At 53.5% G+C, this 18,209-nt stretch overlaps 1 protein-coding gene across 8 annotated transcripts in view; it reads right to left on the reverse strand.

Moving 5' to 3' along the window:
- The window catches only part of SHANK2 (SH3 and multiple ankyrin repeat domains 2), a 695,443-nt gene that overhangs the window by 239,793 nt on the left and 437,441 nt on the right, over positions 1–18,209 (reverse strand). The window contains exon 1 of one of the 8 annotated variants that reach the window (XM_054662509.2): positions 12,694–14,971. The exons of the other annotated variants lie outside the window; for them this stretch is intronic. Coding sequence (XP_054518484.2) covers positions 12,694–12,760 — 67 coding nt within the window. The 5' untranslated portion in view covers positions 12,761–14,971. Of the gene's footprint in view, positions 1–12,693; positions 14,972–18,209 lie in introns of those variants that run through there. 8 annotated transcript variants of the gene reach the window in all.

The following is an 18,209-nucleotide window of genomic DNA, read 5'->3' on the forward strand; positions in this document are numbered from 1 at the left end:
GTTATTTCCTGGCTGGAGGTTTTAATTCCAAATGCAAGACCCCCACCCACCAGCATTGTCTTTTTGTCCTTGGGCATGGCCACCAAAACATTTGAGAAGCTGGTGGTTCTATTAGTCTGGGTCCTCAAGTCACCCCCTGTTGATGTATGATGGGCATAAGGTGTGAATGAGAAAGAAACTTTTGTTGTTCCAAACCACAGAGATTGGGGAATTTTTTATTTTTTATTTTTTAAGGCTAGTCAGGTGAAGCAGTGGGAATGGAGAAGGAACAAATAAAATCTGTAACTGGTTGTGATCAATGAGTTGTAAACACTGCTGCACTCAGAGCAGCCAAGGGGAATGCTTGTTACTGCAGCTTCATATAGGGCAAGCTGACTGATACACATCTCCATGGCCCTCTTAGTCCTGTGGGCCAGTACATCCTAGGCAGAGATGGGTTTCTGTCACCAGCAACCAAAATTGTCCTAGCAAGTATAGGAGGGAAGACCAGACAAAATCAAGGCAAAGGCTGAGTTTGGCCTCCTCTGAGAGAATGGCTGTACTTTCTAGGAGAAAAGGAAAAAACCACCTACTAGACAATGGAAATGGATCCCATTAAGCATGGCCAGAACACAGCATAGAAGCAGGCACTTTATGTGTCTCAGAGGAGACCCCTCTGCCTGTGATAAAGAAGCCAGGGAAGCCAACCATCCAAGAGGGAAGTATTGACTTGTCTGCTTCCTTAACCATGGAGAAACTTCTTGACGTCAAAACCAAGCTTCCAACCAGGCCTTCCTCCCAGTCAGCGCTGGGATCAGTGCATCATATAGCAAGGGCTCAGCAATGTTTGTAGTGCTCCACATACATGGAGGCTAGCAGTTACTACCACTCTAGTCTGAACCACCATGATCTTGCACCTGGACTGTTGCAGCAGCCTCCTGCCTCCTTGCTTCCATGCTTGCCCTTCCCTTTACTGATACACATTCTATAGAGACAATAGAATGAGCTTTTAAAAAACGTAAATCAGGTGATTTTCAACTCTGCTGCTTAACGTTTTCCAACAGCTTCCCAATGCAACCAGAGTCACATTCAAGCTGCCTTCTATGGCACAAGCCAGACACCACGTGGCCCTGCCTGCTCCCTGGCTCATCTCCCACCGCTCTCCCCTCCTCGGTCCCCCCAGCCGTGTTAGCCTCCTCTTTGTCTCTTGAACAAGTCGAGCTCATTCACACCTCAGAGCCTTTGTGTGTGCTTAACTCTGCCTGGAACATTCCTTCCCCAGCTCACATTTCACTGCAATGCTAGCTCTCCAGATCCTACAACACAGCCTGGTGCATAGCGGGCACTCAGTAACTCTGGAGAAAGTGAGCGAATGGGTCAAAGCCACACGCCCTTGGACCCTTTGCTCATATTCCACGTTGGCCACGTCATCTCCTTGGGTCTGAATGGGGCAAGTTTGAGATACAGGAAGCTGGATGATTACAGCTCCAGCTGGGGATTGCCGAGGCAGGGGACACAGCCCTGGCTGGGGCAGTGGCTGGCTGTGACCTCCTCACTTTGCATCTCTGGGCCTTCCCCTTCTCAGCTGTGAAGTGGGCCGGTGGGACTAAACAGCTCCTTAGGCTCTTGAACTTGTCAACCCGACACATCCCTCTGGGTGTAAGGCGACTCACCTCATGTCCCAGGAGAGGGCCATCGGTCCAGACATCTCACACATGCAGCATTTGAGCATGCAGGGCCTGAAAGCTGTTTTCTGAGTATGGCCTAGAAAAATCTACACTGAAAGGAAAAAAAAAAAAAAAGGCCAAACCTAGAAATCCCACTTAATATACCTTTTGGGACTCACGAGAGGCAGTGACAGATTGCGTGACAAGCTTCAGACTGTCAGCATTTAAAATAGACCTTTAAGCAGGGCTGCTGGAAAGAGGATGCTGTACAGCTTGGCAAGGAAGCCAAGATGGGGCATCCGGGGAGATTCCAGTGGCCTCTGATCCTGGGCTCTGACTGTTTCTGGAAAAGGAAATAAGAGGATTTTTCTCAAAGAAATTTACTAAGACACTGAAAGGCCAAAAGCTAATCTTTAAGGATGGGTTGGGAGGAGGTGGGCTATAGAACTAAGAGATAGAAGGTGGGGCAGGTGTGGTGGCTCACACCTGTAATCCTAGTACTTTGGGAGGCTGAGATGGGTGGATCACCTGAGGTCAGGAGTTCAAGACCAGCCTGGTCAACATGGCAAAAACCCATCTCTACTAAAAATATAAAATTTAGCTGGGTGTGGTGGTAGGCACCTGTAATCTCAGCTACTTGGGAGGCTGAGGCAGGAGAATCGCCTGAACCCGAGAGGTGGAGGTTGCAGTGAGCCGAGATTGTGCCATTGCAGTTCAGCCTGGGCGACAGAGTGAAAACTCCATCTCAAAAAAAAAAAAAAAAAAGAGAGAGAGAGAGAGAGATAGAAGGTGAGAGGTGAGGACAGGGTCCTGTGAGCATGCTGACCTCTACACTCCAGCCACATTCCATGGGCAGTGGTCCCCTCTGTTCATGAGACACACGTGGACAGACAGAGGCAGGAAGGATACACAACAGTCCATCTTTAGACAAGACAAGCTCGAGCTTAAATCTCTCGCTAGCTACACAACCCCAAGCAGCAAACCATCTCCCTCCAAGCCTCAGTTTTCTCAACTGTGCCCTGGGCCAAGAGCAGAGTTTACAGGGCTGCACTGAGGACAAGATGAATGCACACTTCTAAATAAATCCTTTCCCCAGCATCCGGCCTGGGGAAGCCGTCGAGTCACGTTGGCTACTGTTGTCTGTCCAGGAATCCAGCTTGGACATTCTGGTCTACAAGTCTCTCTGAAAACATCCCCCTGCCCTTTGCAGACAGGAAGCTCTGCTCCCTGACCACCTCTGTACCACCTCACCCCACGCCCCAGTTACAGAGGGCTGGGCCATGAGATGGCACCTGTGTCAAGCCAGGCCAATCATCAGAACCTCCCCTGGGAATCTGGAGTAGATGTGGACAGTCTGCTCCCGGTGTGCACCGAGGACATCACAGCTGGGGCGACGAGGCTGTCACCACACAGCACCAGTGGAGAGAGGCATGTGCTTCCAGGGCCTCAGGAGGCAGGGCCCTGCCTTCTGCCCTCGATGACCAGGAAAAGCCCTGGCGTCCCTAGACCAAGATCCATTTCTTCATGCAACCCAGCTCAGGCAAGCTTTGTATTTCTTGCAATCGGAGGAGTGCCATCTTTCAGTCTGTCTGTCAAGCTGGGTGGAACCTGTTGTTACCCAAGACGTCATCTCAGGTCCTGGCTCGGTGGCCCATTTCTCCCGATGGACTGCCCTGGACACTGCATTTCTCCTGATGGACGGCCCTGGACACTGCATTTCTCCCGATGGACTGCCCTGGACACTGCAGGGCTTTGGGCATCCTTGCCTCCAATCTCTAAACATTGGGATTCACGATGACAACCAAGTAACGTCCCCTCCACGTTTCCAATCAGTCCCCGCACTCCCCCACCACAAGAGCCACACGCTGCAGACATTTCTGGGTTACTTTTTGTCAAAGGGCAGTGACAATGACCAGACAGAGGGCACTGAACAGGCAGGGGTCAGATGTCTCTTGTGTCCATGACAAAGACAGTGAGGCCCCGAGGTTTGGCCAAGGACCTTAAGGCTGACTTCAAATGACCACAGAGCACTTCCGGGTCAGGCAGCCTTGGATCGTCTGCCTTGGCTGGGAGCCGCTCCTCCAAGCCCTTTGAGGGGTCCCAGATGATAATATACTGAGCTTTTTCATTCTTTTCCCCAAGTGCTACGTCCCAAATTTACTTTTGTAAATTGACAATAAGCACAAATGCCACGGGAGAGTGGGAAGATGATGCCATGCGTCCTGAAGAGGGGATTGAAAGGCCTTCTGATGTGTGGACCCCCTGCTGACCTCCAGGGCAGGTTTTAAAATACACAAGAAGGGCAGGGCGTGATGGCTCACACCTATAATCCCAGCACTTTGGGAGGCCAAGGCGGGTGGATGGCTTGAGGCTAGGAGTTCAAGACCAGCCTGACCAACATGGCAAAACCCCATCTCTACAAAAAATACACAAATTAGCTGGGCATGGTGGCATGTGCCTATAATCCCAGTTACTTGGGAGGCTGAGGTGGGAGGATCACTTGAGCCTGGGAGTTTGAGGCTACAGTGAGCTGAGATCACATCACTGCACCACAGCCTGGGTGGCAGAGTGAGAACCTGTCTCAAAACAAAACAAAACAAAACATACTAAGAATTCCGATGTAGGCGAATTCTGAATGGGACATTTCAGAAGGTGACTGCAGAGAGCTGAGTCACATCAGCTAAAGCCCTGAACACACATGAACATGGGCCCAGGAGCCTGGGCAGGTTATTTGACTGTGTCCTCTGCCACATGGCAGGACCTTAGCTAATGCTGGCTATTGCCAAGGCTCCTGCTGGGAATGGGGAGCAGGGGAGAACCCTGAAGGTTGAGATCAGGTCTGACCTGGCTGAGGAAGGAGGAGGAAGTCTCAGCAGAGATGGGGAAATGTTATATGTCAGCTATAGCTCGACAGAGCCTACTCGGTGACCACAGCCATCCTGACATCCCATGGGTAAATGCTCAGGACAAGCCCTAGAAAAATTCTGTAGGATGCCCATTTCACAGACACGGACACTGAGGCAGAGCATAGTTAAGGGAAGGCTTAGCGCACACACTCAGTGTTGGGCCGATGGAGCGTGTGGCTGTGGCAGAGACAGCTGGCAAAGGTACACAAGTATCATGAGATTTGGGGTTGGGGAAGAGACTTGGGGGAGCCCTGGCGAGCGAGTCCATGTGACGGCTGAGCACAGAGGCTGGGGAGAGAGGAGAGAAGAGGAGCCAGCCGCAGGCCTCAGGTCACCAGTGGGGCGGGTGGGCTCCCGGGGTCCAGGGTAGGATGTCCTCGGAGCTGAGTCTATGCTTTCAGGGACGGAGGGGGACAGGTGGTGAGAACGGTTCCCACGGAGAAGTAAAGGAGGATGAACACTGAGATTCCCTGGCCGCTGGACTTGAAATTCAGAGGCCAGGAAAGGGTGGGGCAGCAGAAGAGGTTTTCTAGGCGCTCTCCCAGATCAAAACCCACCACCACCTTTGCACTGAAAACCCCTGTTCTGAGATGAACGCGATTTTAGGGCTGCTGAGCGCCTCCTCAGTGGCCGTGGGAAGACAGGGCCTTGACCCCTACTGGCTCTCCCCACACCTGGGGGCTGTGCCGTCCCCACAGGCGGGCCTGGCTCCCTCTTCACAACGGCCTAAGAGCTGCCGCACGACAAGTGACCAGGCTCTGAAGTCAAGGGTGAGCAACCACTGCACACAAACTTTGACCTGCAGAGAGGACTGTAGGAGACTGTGTCCCACTGCCCCCTCTCGGCTATGGAATGGGGTAGGAGGGAAGCTTAAAACCCAAGGAGGGCTGCAGACACCCTGCTGAATGCGGACTGTGCCGGAGCACATGAGGCCGGCGAGGGAGGCAGAACTGACAATGCCCCCTCGACCTTCGCCCCCTGGCATCACCCTCACAGTAATGTCAGGGTTGATCAGGTGGGACCGAACTAATCTCATCATCTCATGAGCCCTTTGAAAGCAAGTACTTTTCTCTGGCGGGTGGCAGAAGGGGAAGTCGGAGAGACTAGATGAGTTGGGGAGCCCAGTCCCATAGACTCAGGGAGCCAAATCCTGCCCACAACCTGAATGTGCCCAGAGGCAGACTCCTCCCCGAGCCTGCAGCTAAGGGCCCAGGCCTCAGACCCCTCCACCGGAGCCCTGTGAGAGCCTGGGCAGAGAACCCAGTCCAGCTGCCTGACTTTGGACTCACAGAGCCTCGGGGTTGGGGGTGTGAGCAGACACGCCTGTGGTCACGGGTTCTGCAGCACAGGAAACGGAGGGAACTGGGGCTGCAGGTTCCTTCACAGATCTTTTTTTTCTTTTCCTGAAGATTTATCTGCAATCTCACCCAAGACGGAGATTGAAAAAGAGAGAGAGAGAGGGAGGGAGAGGCATGTGGGTGAAGGGAAGTCCCAGAACATCTTCCCTTCTTCCCTCCCTTGAAATCCATCATCCTCTCTGAACTCTCACTCTTCACTCTTTATCCCAAAGAGGCAAAAATCACAGCAGTGGGCTCTGGGGCGGGGTGGGGTCCCCAGGACTTCCGTGTCATCCTGGTTGTGATTGCTGAGCTCCTGCAACGTGCAGCCTTGAGTCCGCTCTGGCCACCCTTCCTGCCGTTTAGAGGGCTCAGGGTCACCCGGGTGGCAACGTGGCTGGGCTGTCCAGCTCCGAATCCCCCCAGTGCTGCACCCGAACGCCTCCCTCCCACGCAGCCTCCTGCCGTCTCCGCAGGTTTTAAATCAGACGCCGCTCAGGCTGTGCCCAGGCTGCTGAGCCAAAAGCGGGATCAGAACCACAAGGAGGAAGAAATTACTGATGGGGATGAAAGACCGAAATAACTTTTCTTTTTTAAAACCAAAGATGCTGATGGGCTCCTTGCAAGGCAGAGGAACACACAGGCAGCAGTGCCGCAGGCAGGAATGCTAGGAGTGTGCGGGGCTTGGAGCCAGCACGCCCGCCTGGCCTCCAGGCTCAGGACTCCACTCTTGGGGCCCAGTCTCTGCTCTGGCAAGCTGTTGGGTATGGGACCCACCGCGAGGGGGACAGAAGGGTGGGGACCCTGGCTCTCAGAACTACTCAACTGAGAGGCACAGAGCTTTGATTTGAAAAGCAACACGTATCACAAAAATGCCGCCAACTGGCTCGGCTCACTTGTTCCTTTGCTCAATCAGCAGCAGATCATTCATCAAGCACCTTCTGGGCTCCCGGGACTGACCTTGCAGGGGAGGGGAAGAGAAAATAAGGACCCTGTGCAGAATGCCCAGGCACACGTCACAGCACACGGACCTCGTGGGGATGGTGGCCTGGGCTCCTGCGGCTGCCGGCACAGACGACCAGGCTCGGTGGCCTCAAACAACACAAACGTCTCCCCTTACAGAGCTGCAGGCTAGAAGTCTGACCAGGTCTCTGGGCTGAAGTTAGGGCATTTGTGGAGCTTCCTTCCTGCTGGAGGCTCCTGGAGTGTGGGGGATCCACTTGCTTCCCCCACCCGGCTTCCAGAGGCTGCGGTGTTCCTTGGATCCCGGCCACTGCCTCCACCTTCAAAGCCGGCAAAGGCGGGACAAGTCCTTCCCCCCCACCGCATTGCATCCCTCTGACTCTCAGCCCTATGCCTCCTTTCCCACATTTAAGGACCCTTGGGGTCACACTGAACCCATCCAGATAACCCTCAGCTGACAGCAACCTGAGTTCCCTCTCCGACCTCCACTCCACGTGACCATGAGGCTGATGTATTCAGAGCTTCTGGACATTAGGACGTGAACATCTCTGGGGGCCGCTATTGTGCCCACCATAACCACAAAGAGACCATCCCTGTCAGACAGCACAGCTGGGCAGGCTGTGCTCAGAAAACTGTTTACCTCCCCATCAGCAACAGAGCTCAGAACTTTCAACAGGACAGAAACTATGAGGGTGGCAGAGAAGCGGCTTCCAGGAAATGCACTTCTCTGTTCCCAGATACAAACAACACTCAGTTCCAATTCGGATTCTGCCACTTATGGTGAGCCCTAGGGCGGAGCCCAGTTCCTGGAGACTCCTCCTGTAATGGGTGGGCGTGGCCCTCACTCAGACTGAGCCGCCAGCACGATGGTTCCTCGCTCGGCTAAAAGCGCCCAGCTCTGCACCAACAGCCCTTTTCCTGGTCTGCACCACATGCTCGGGGGGCCATGCTCCCCTTCCTGGAATCACACTGGTTTCCAGTAGTGGAAGCTGCCTATCTGCTGGAATTCAGCACCAACAAGCACCCGAGTCCATAGTTCCACTTGTTCCCAGCTCCCTGGAAGATCGTGGTTCCTCCCATGTGCACACATGTGTGTGGCATGTGTCATCCGCCCTGCTCCTCTTTGCCCGAAGCTGGGAAGAACAGCCTCGTGTCACACGCCTGGGTAAGACCCCAGCAGCGAGGTGCAGGGGAAGTTTGCCAAAAGAATCACGTGCTTTGAATTCCCTTAACATTGGCATGGGTTTGTGTGTGGGCAGGGGAGGCACCAGCCCTGTCGGGCACGTGCCAGTGCGTCCTCAGCACTCTGACACCACACAAGGGCCAGATCTATGGACTCCAAATCCAGGGGCCAAGGAAGCAGGTGCCAGCATGCTGGGCTGTGTTTCCATCCTCCAATAAACAGAAATCACTTCGGAGAGCCGGCTCCGTCTGCTCCTGGCACAGTTGGTTTTTCTTAGTCATCTCAGGAAATTGTTGGTTGTACTGCAAGATGAGTGAAGCACCTTAAGAAGAACACGGGTTGCAGTACTGACTTGCCACTTTACGAAGCAGTCTTTTTGCCAAGCGTAGCTGTGTCCGCTTTCACAGAACCCCCGTAGCAGCAGGTCTTGGGCGTGGAGCAGCCAAGGCCCACGTAGCAGTGGCTTCATGTACGGAGCCGAGGGGGAGGCTCACAGGTTGGCTGAGGGTGCCCAGCAAGGCGGTGGCTCAGTTGCATGTTCCACTGATCATCAGAAAGCCAGGGTGAGGTGTCAGCCTCCAAGAGTCTGAGGAAGAGAATGGGAGGGAGATGCCTCCAGGCGGCAGAGCTGTCACAGTGCCGGGTGTCCGTCACAGCACCGGGTGTCCGTCACAGCGCCGGGTGTCCGTCACAGCGCTGGATGTCCATTGCTGCCACCATGTGATCTTGATCTGTCCTTTTCCACCATCTGTCATGCCTCGCCGTGTGCCACACGCACCATTTAAGTGTAAAACACACTCTCTTCTGAATGCTCCCAGCAACACTACAAGAAAAGTGCTAGCAGCGTTGGCCTCTGCTGTACAGGTGAAGAAGCTCAGGTGCACACCAGCGATCTGTGCCAGTGTCCAAGCTCTGGGCACTGCCTTGTGGCCGTGCTAAGTGCCTTCTTCCTTCCAACAAACTGCTTTGGCTCACTCAACAGCTATTTGCAAGCAGCAGCTCCTCCCTCTACCCCAGGGGCCAGGAAGCTCAGCGCTTCTCCCAGCCTCCCTCCAGGAGTGCCTAGGTCCTGGCCAATGAGACAGGAGCAGGCGCCTGCCAGGAGGGGCTTCCTTTCCCCAAACCAAACCTCCCCAGAGCCTGAAGCTTTTCAGCCCTTCCTTCTTCCCTGTCTGGAATGCGGAAGTGGCTCTACATCTATGCTGCCCCCAGAGCATGCTGAGGACACGGAGGAGAAGGAGAGAAAGAGCCACATGCCCAGATCACCGTGGCGCAGCTATGCCCACCTGGCCCCTGCAGCCTGGCCCCTGATGTCTGTTGGGTGAGATGAGTAAAGCCCTGTGTGTTTAGGCAACGGTTTCTGTTTCTCCCAGCCAGGCAGGGTCCTAACTGCAAGGCCTTATCTCGTTTAGCCACAAACAGCCCCATGAGACAGGCACTGTCATTATAATAATCACTTATCAGATGTGGAAATCGAGGCACCGGAAGGTTAAATGATATTCCTCTATAACACAATCAGCAACTGATGGAGCTGGTGATTACATTAATATCTTAACATTTCTGCAGTATTGCACACAGAGACTCCACGAGAGGACTCGACCCAGGAGAAAATCAGGTGTGATCTGATCATTTCCAAGGTCACCTGGCTGCTGAACATCAGAGCTGGGATCCAAACCCAGGTCCTCCTGGCTCTGAGAGTCAAGGTCACCCCATGGCCTCTGGCTACATCCTCCCTACGGCATTTTTCTTCCTTCCTTTTTTTTTCTTTTGCAAAAGATTGGTTTTACCTGTAGCATTTCTGTCTTATAAGAGACAGAATCTTGTTCTATTGCCCAGGCTGGAGTATAGCAGTGCAATCATAGCTCACTGCAGCCTTGAACTTCTGGGCTCAAGCAATCCTCCTGCCTCAGCCTCCCGAGTAGCTGAGACTATAGGTGTGCACCACCACACTTGGCTTTTTTTTTTTTTTTTTTTTTTTTTTACTCTCTGTAGAGATGAGGTCTATGTTGCCCAGGCTGGTCTTGAACTCCTGGCCTCAAGCAATCCCCCCACCTCAGCCTCCCAAAGCACTGGGATTACAGGCATGAGGCACCACACCCAGCCCCACCTATAACATTTTTGAAAGGATAAATCTCAGAGGTGAGTGGTGCCCTGTAGATAATATTTTTTACAATGCTACACTGGAGAATTATCCGGGAATGTGGGAAAAACCTGGAATCCTAGGTTCTTGGAGGAAGGACCCTCATTGGAGAATGGGACGGGCTGTGCCCAGGGTCACCCAGCCGGGAAGGGAGGATGCTCAGCTCTGCCCTGCTGCCCTCCCGCCACTGGGCTCCTTTGCCTGCTTTGTAAGCTCGGTGGACGCCTCCCACCCTGGGCACCCAGTGCCTATGGGGAGGGCAGTGTGGACTTCTCTTTTGCCCACACTAGCCCTTCTTGCAGCTCTCGGGCCAAGCCAGGCTGGGGACACCGTAGGAGGGGAGGCTACACTCAGTCTCTGGTGATGCTTCCCAATTACCACCCTCCCAAATTGGCTGGACAAATGAATCAAGCTGTTGGCTGTCACTGAGTTGGTTTCTACTCTATAGTAATTAGAATGTTTTAAAAAAAAATCAGCCCAGGAGCTCAGTGGAAGCATGTATACCAATACATCGAGCCAAACTCACAGTTTAAATGGAAATTAGAGTAAATGGATGAATCTGTGCCTGATTTGCATTTGCTGATGAGCTCGGCTGGGAGTGTCCATGCCGAAGCAGGCTCCGTTTCGAGAATGGCTCTCTCTCCTCTATCTGTCCAGAAGGACGCCTGGCGAATGTGACCCACATGCCCCTGGACCCGGCAGCCCAGGGCTGGAGTCGCCAGTGGGGAGGAGGGGTGGGGTATTGTGGCCAGACTCCAAAAGACTTGTCCACGGCTGAGCTAATCCGGCCTGGGCTCAGAGGGGAGCAGAGCCTGCCTCTGGCTGTGGACAGGGCGTCTGGAGGGGCCTCACTCTGTGTACCCCTGCCCCCCATGCCTGCCCCTCCAACACCCACTGCCTAACCCCAAAACTGTCTTAGGGCTCTGCCCCCCATGCCTGCCCCTCCAACACCCGCTGCCTAACCCCACAGAACATCCTGTCTTAGGGCCCTCTTTGTGGTCGGCCTCTTTCCCCGGCCAATCAGAGCACCTCGAAGAAGGCCGATGATAATCAGAGCCACCATTCTCAGAGCAAACACCCCAAGTATCTCCTGGCACGAGGTGCTCAACACTGCTCCCGGCCAGGCCTTGTTACCCCCAAGAGAGGGCCCAGGAGGGGGCCATGTCCAAGGGCACGCAGGAGAGCCTGGATTTAAATCTAGGAATGGGTGGGGGCGGGAGGATTCTTTTTAGCTTTATAATCTTTTTTAAGGATGCCGGCAGCTGAGGCTTCAGAAATAGGACATCTAGAAAAAAGACCTGTTGAGCTCAAGGAAACCGCCCTGATCGTGTGGGAAGACAGCTGCTTCTTTATTGCTCGGATTTCGGTGCTGGGACCTTGGCCAACCGAAGTTCTTGGTCAAGGGGACCCATCTCCATCAGGGTGCCTTCTTGGGGAGGATGAGGTGGGTCCCACTGGTGCTAACAAAGACCACCCGCCCTCCGCCCCTGGCCGTGACCTTAACAAGCCAGGGCCAGATGCTCAGGGCTCATTCCCTGCCACTCACCAACACGGGGCACCCCCAAAAGATTCTACATGTCGCTGACAAAACCCAGAGTTGCCAGGCGGGTGAAGACCAGCGGGGAGACTGGGCAGGGGTCACCGTAGTCTCGACAGCTCATGGCTCACATGGATCTCTTCAACCGCAAAGCAACATCTGGGAGGGACGCTCCTCGGTGGCAGGCGCCTCACATCTCACTGGACCGGGTCCCGGAGCGCCCCCCCGCCAACTGGACCCCTCCCAGCCTGGCCATTCCTGCTCTCCTCGGCCTTTGTGGGCAAGAGGGAGCAGTTGGTGAGAAGCTACTGGAGAAGTTGATATAAACCATTATGCAGCCTGCAAACGCACAGGGTGTTTCTCCCTCTCCACCGTTACCACGCGGAAGGAGCACACCGTCCACTTGGTTAAAACAACAACGGAAATCCACCCAGCCATGCTGTCTTTGGAGAAAGGCAGGCTGCACTCGGGAGCAGGCACGCTGCCCCAGGCCAGCCTTGCGGGGACTTTCAATACAGTTTGTCGGGTTAGGAAAGAACACGCCAGAAAATGAACAAGCCACATCTGTAGCCACAGCACCTCATCATGCAACCGACCTCCCTTTGAGGTTAACCACAGTGCTTACTAGGAAGAGATGTATGAGTTTGTCTTAAAAACCCACCAGCCGCTCAAAGGGACCCTTGAGACTATAAACAGGATCCCTGGGATTCTGGATGCAACTGAGAAGCCTGTTTCCTCCCGAATGATCTGAGGCTATATCTTTATTTCCATTATAAATCAGAAGCAGGTGAAAGCCGTGATGGAAACAATAGCCTTGGGGCGCCCAGCAAGCAGGACACAGTCCCCCTAAAACACACCAAGTGCAAAGCCATTGCCACCCCATCTCACCAAGCGCCGGCAGGACTGCCCGAGTCCCACGGTCCTCCCGTCCCCGCAGCTCTCGTAAAGAACAAAGGCTCCGCACACCAGCCCACAGCGTACCTCCAAAATGAACTTTCTTCTTGAACCGTGAATTCTCGGCCATCCTTTCTAACCTGGGTGTGACCATCTCACTCGGACCACTGCTCCTCGGGGTCTCCGCGGAGACTGAGTCCGTGGGGCGGCCTCATCTACTACTGCCTGTTAATTCAACAGGAAAAAAAAAAAAGTTGCAGCCCTCTGGGGGCAGAATTGAAGAAGAAAAGAAAAAAAAAAATCAGATGAAGAAGAAAGATGGCTCCGGGAATGTTTCATCCATGAGGAAGTTCACAAATTTGACTTCTGGGGACTGAACATCCAAATCAGATGAAAATTCGCTTCTTTGACACAAGTTGTAAGCCCCAGACTGGAGCTGCGTCCTTCCACTTCCCACTGTACCAGGGACTTTTTTTTCCCCTAGTGCCGGTTTCCATGGCAATGCATCAGTCACTAGTCTAAATAAGTACGGGTGAAGGACGCCTGAAAAACCAGTGCAATTACGCATGCCATTAGCAGGGAGAGGCAGTGATTCAACCCGGCTATTAGGACGGGCCGGAGGTGTCACTTAGAGGCGGTGGCTGTCCTCGTCCCCAGTAATTGCTTTCTCATTTTGCAAGGCTTGGTGTTTCCTCGGTCTTGGCCGTTCAGAGCCCTGCTTTCTGTGAAGGGGCAGCCGGGCAGCCAAGCCCATTTTGGCTACACAGACGCCCTGAGCCTATGCTGGAGGGAAGGAACTGCGCCTCGGTGGAGGTGGCCCTGGCCCAAGGCGTGCACTGTGCCTTCCTCTGGGCAGTGGGTCCTTAGTGGGGCTTGGGGCATCAGGAGGCAAGGAGGGATTTGGGGAAAAATCCATGGACATGCTGCCGAGTCCATCTGCAGGGTCACGGCCAGCACTCCACCCTGTATCAGGGTCAGGGCACAGGGCTGGGGGCTGAGCCTCCTTCCAAATACCTGCAAGGACTTCTCGGCTTTCAAATACTTCCCAATCGGTACGTCCGGTGAGAAGGGGAATGTCACAGCAGGGCAGGGAGGGAGTGCTCCTCCCTTTTTGATAGAGCTTATTCCCTTTTTTTTTTTTGAATTGCTGGCCTGAATGTCCATCATGGCCCGGGACAGAAGCCCTCACCTTCCTGAGCTGCAGGCTTTCAGTGGGTTAGAAAATGGATTGGAAGGGGTTGGGGATACTCGATGGATGTCCTTCATCCCCCTGGAGAGGCAGAGTGTGTGGCAGGGAGGCAGCCTGGACTGAATCCCACTTTGCCGGTCACTGGCGCTATGAGCTTGGGCTTGTTTCCAGTTATCTTGATTTGTCAGCTGGGGATAATCACGAATTATCGGTAAGATGGAAATCAGGGTCATGAGAATACAATGAATTAAAGAAGGGTGCCTGGCATACAGTAGGCACGCAAGGAAGATCAGCTTTGTTCCTGTTCTTACGTTCACTGCCCATGTGAAGAGCACGTCAGGTGCCATCACCTGCAAGCTCGCCGTGGCGCAGTGAACACTGCCTGGGGTTCCAGATAGCGTGGGGTGTAACTCACTCCTTTGATTCCCGTTAGCCCACCCACGTTGGAATAGACACTTTGTAACGGTTCAAATAGACACTTTGTAACAGTTCAAAGATGAGAAGCGTGGACCTGGAGAAGGTTAGCGACTGGCTCAAAGTCACACAGCCAGGTAAGGGTGGACTTGGGGCTGGAACCCAGCGCTGTGCCCACCCACTATCCATGCCTGCTGCCCCAGCACTCCTGGGGACATGGACGTCATGGTGCTGTGTGCATGGGCACCCAGCGGGTTGCTGGGGATGAGGATGGAGCTGGGCTTCACTCTCATGGGTGGCCTGGCAGATGCTGAACCTAACCCTAATCCTGCCCGCATGCAGCATGGTGGAGGGGTGCGGAACCCCGACCTACGTGGGATCCTGGTTTCTGCGGCCCTTTCCTTCTGCCCGTGGTCTGATGTGATCTATGGGCAAATCGGAGGGTCATAAAAATAGCCCTGCCTGGCACGCCAGGGGCCCAGGGGGCTGCTGCTGCTCGCTGGGATTTCAGTGGGAGGCAGAAGCTGCGGAGACAGGAGGTAAAAATAGCAAGGGTTTCCACAACAGCCCCGCGCTCCCCTGCTCCAGCATTTGACACGGCAGCACATGAGATCCTCTCGTCCCACTGCGCTGGAATCTTAAAGGTTCCTGTCCTTGGAGACACCCTATCTTGCCAGGAAAATGAGGAGCTCGCAGCTGCACACAGCAGAGGCTCCACCTTCCCTGAAGTCCTTAAATCCCCCACATCAGGCTGACTAGGAAGGCCAGAAGTGGGTGAGGGCTGAGCTTCAAAGCAAAAGGGTTGGTCCCTTCCCAGTGGGTGACCCAGGCAGGTTCCTCAACCTCTCTGAGATTCAGCTTCTGCATCAAGAATAAGCAGGCAGACCAGAACAGCTCCTGCTGGAAGGCAGAGCCAGAACCATCGGACCGCTGGAACCAGCTCCATGAGGGCAGGGTCCACGTTGCCCCTGGATGCAGCTGCACCCCCAGGGCCTGGTACCTGGGAGATGCCCATAAACACCGACTACCTGCACACACGTGCTTATAAACTGTAGAGTACTGTACATAGTGCCACGGTCATTACTGATGTAGGGGTCATCACCTTGTCTAACTGGTTTATCACAAAATGGACATGATCCAGGGACATCTCCAGAAGCTACAGAGAATGAGCCTGGGGTCTGGTGTCCACAGCCCCCGCCTGTCAATCTGCTCCCTGATGCCATGGGTGATGGGACTGGAGGAATGTCCCTGGCATTCTTGGCCCTGTGACTCCTTCGTTGGTGAAAAAGTGGGGATGGAGAAAGTGCAAGCTCCCAGGGGGCCACGAGGAGAACCCATGAGGGTGTGTGGAAAGTGTCTCAGTTGAAATCCACTCATCCGTCACACCCCCATGGCAGGGAGGCCCTAAGAGGTCCCCAGGAGGGAGGGCTGGAGATAGAGTTGTTTACGCTGTTCTTGGCCCAACACCAGTCTCTAATTACCCAGAAACATGCAGGAATGACAGGTGGGACTGATAGCTGTGTGTTCTTGAGGTATACATGTGCCGACACACGTGAACACGCATGTGAACATACATGCACACATTCATGTAGCACACCGGCGTGCACAATGCACACGTGTGCATGCACATATATACACACATGCTCACATACATGCAAACACATCTTCACACACACGTACATGTATGCACACCCATGCATGCACACATACACATCTGTACACACATGTTGGGGAGGAACAGAGGAGAGACTGGGAATTGGGAATTCTTTTCTTTGGAAAAATAATCTCAAGGCTTTCTTTCCTTCTGGAACCCAAAGGAGTCCAGTCCTCATTCCCCCAGTGACCTGAGCCCGGGCTTCCGTGTGCCAGGCAGGCCTGAGGTGAGATCCCTGACTGACTGGCAGTCCGGGCATCTTCTCTCTGTGCCCCTCCCTTTCCTCCAGTTAACACCTGGACATCTCTCCACCGACGTCTAGGGAGACAAAGGTCTCCCTGGCACGCTCTGCTGCTCCTTCCCGAAAGAGGCGAGCAGCTCTTGAGTTTCATTTCAGGCGCATCACACCTAGTGGGGCTGTGAGGGTTTCCCTCAGGGACTGCAGCCGCTCCCAGGCACACTCTGAGGCTTCCTCCCCAGTGTCTCACATGGGCATGCCTGAAGGTCGGTTCTCAATGAACTCTTGCCCATTTGGATTTAATACATGAGTCAGGATTAAATGCAGGGGTCAGAGATGCCAACATCTTGGGGCAGACCGTGTGTACAGGAGCTGGTGCTCCACCACAGGGAATTGTAGGGGCTGCGCTCCACTGAATATTGGAGGTGTGTACACCCCACTGTTGGGGAAGGCCTGTTCTTTCTGAGGCCAGCTGTGAGTGGGGCTGGGCTCAGGGCACCACTTTGTGAGCAGCGTTCTTGCTGAGGCAGTTCTACCCCCAGGGTGTGGTCTGGAGGTTCGTGGGCCAGCTAGTGCTGTCCCAGTGCTGGGGAGGTACCACTGGCATGCCACAGGCAGGGCTGGGATGTGGGACCGTCAGCAGCCAGTTACCCTGCATGCAGGACTTCCAAAGGTCCCACCCAACCCTAGACAGGTGCAGTGTCTTTTCCTAACCATCTGAGCTCAGAGCCTAAACTCTTTTCGCAAGAAGCACAGCGTGTTTTGAGCACGGCTTGAATACATACAATTCTTCAGGAATGCCAATGACTTCAACATCAAGGGAAGAATGTCCTCTGTTTAGCTGAGGCTTTGAAAGAACTGCTCACCAATTCCCCCAAATGATGCCACTGGTGGCAGGGCCCGTCGAGGTGTGAGTGCACCTCATGTGGCACTCAAGGTGACTGCAGGATCATCCATCCCATCCTTTGTTTTCCCGTCCAGTGGCACCCAAGTGCATGGATCTGGAAATCATCTTCCCGCTTTGTCATGCCATCCTCTCCTCTGTCCTCACTGTCACTGCTGGGATGTGTGCTGTCTCTTGGTACTCAGCCCCATTCCTGCCCTTCAGTGCTCTCAGGGGCTAAGTATGCACGCTGCATTTCCCACTCTCTTGCCAGGGCAGCAGTCAGGCTCTGCTGATGGGAGGCATTTGTGCAAAGTTGGCCTTAGTGGCTGGCACAGGTGGCCACTGAGGAATGTCAATAGGATGCTCCTCACGCTCTCAGCAATACCTCTTGGTTCTTTTTACTCCTGTAACCCTAAGGGACATGAAGGCTTCCTGCAGTGACCAATCTTTGGGTGACATCACCTGTCCCTTTCTGCTCCTCCAGCCTTTCCAACAGTTTTGGAAACAATTTCCTGTATTCAATGCCCTCTGTTTGAAATACCTACATAGGTGATTGTTTTTTCTGACTGCATGGATTCATAAAAGGTATTAGCTTGAGTTTTTTTGAAATTATGTATATTGTTAATTTTATTCTATAAGAATTTCATTTAAAGATAACAAGGGGAATCCTTGCACATCATTGTTTGAAAAAATGGGTGCAATGTGTCTATTAGAGGTGAGAACCACAGAGCAAAAATGAGAGATGGTTTCTTAAAGGGTTGAGGATGGTGGAGCTAGGAATAAAGGTCAAAACCACTACCTCCTAACATAGTGTACCTCGAAGGCTGCTGGTGGCTTAACCTGGAGACTTATTAAAAGAATCTCTTAGCTTAAAAGCAGGACTTACGACTTATGAGAAGTGGCAGGAGAATAATGTGCTCAGAAAGATTCTAAGCCTCCTGAAAAAGAGGGTTTTGAAATAACCAAATGCTTTCAAAAGAAACCTACTTTGTTAGATAAAAATCTCACTGTTAATAATGAATAAGCCTCAGTTTTAACTTTTCTGCCTGGTCCCTCATCTCCTTACCTTTATGGGACTTTTTTACAAAGCACCGTCAGACCCCATGTGGGGCTAGAAATATGCTCATGGTCCTTGTGGTAGACAAACTCATAAGGTGGCCCTGGATTCTACCTTCTGGTCTTCAGGCCCTGATGTGATTCTCTCCCACTGAGTGTGGGTTGG

This window comes from Pan troglodytes, chromosome 9, assembly GCF_028858775.2.
Source record: "Pan troglodytes isolate AG18354 chromosome 9, NHGRI_mPanTro3-v2.0_pri, whole genome shotgun sequence".
NCBI lineage: Eukaryota > Metazoa > Chordata > Mammalia > Primates > Hominidae > Pan > Pan troglodytes.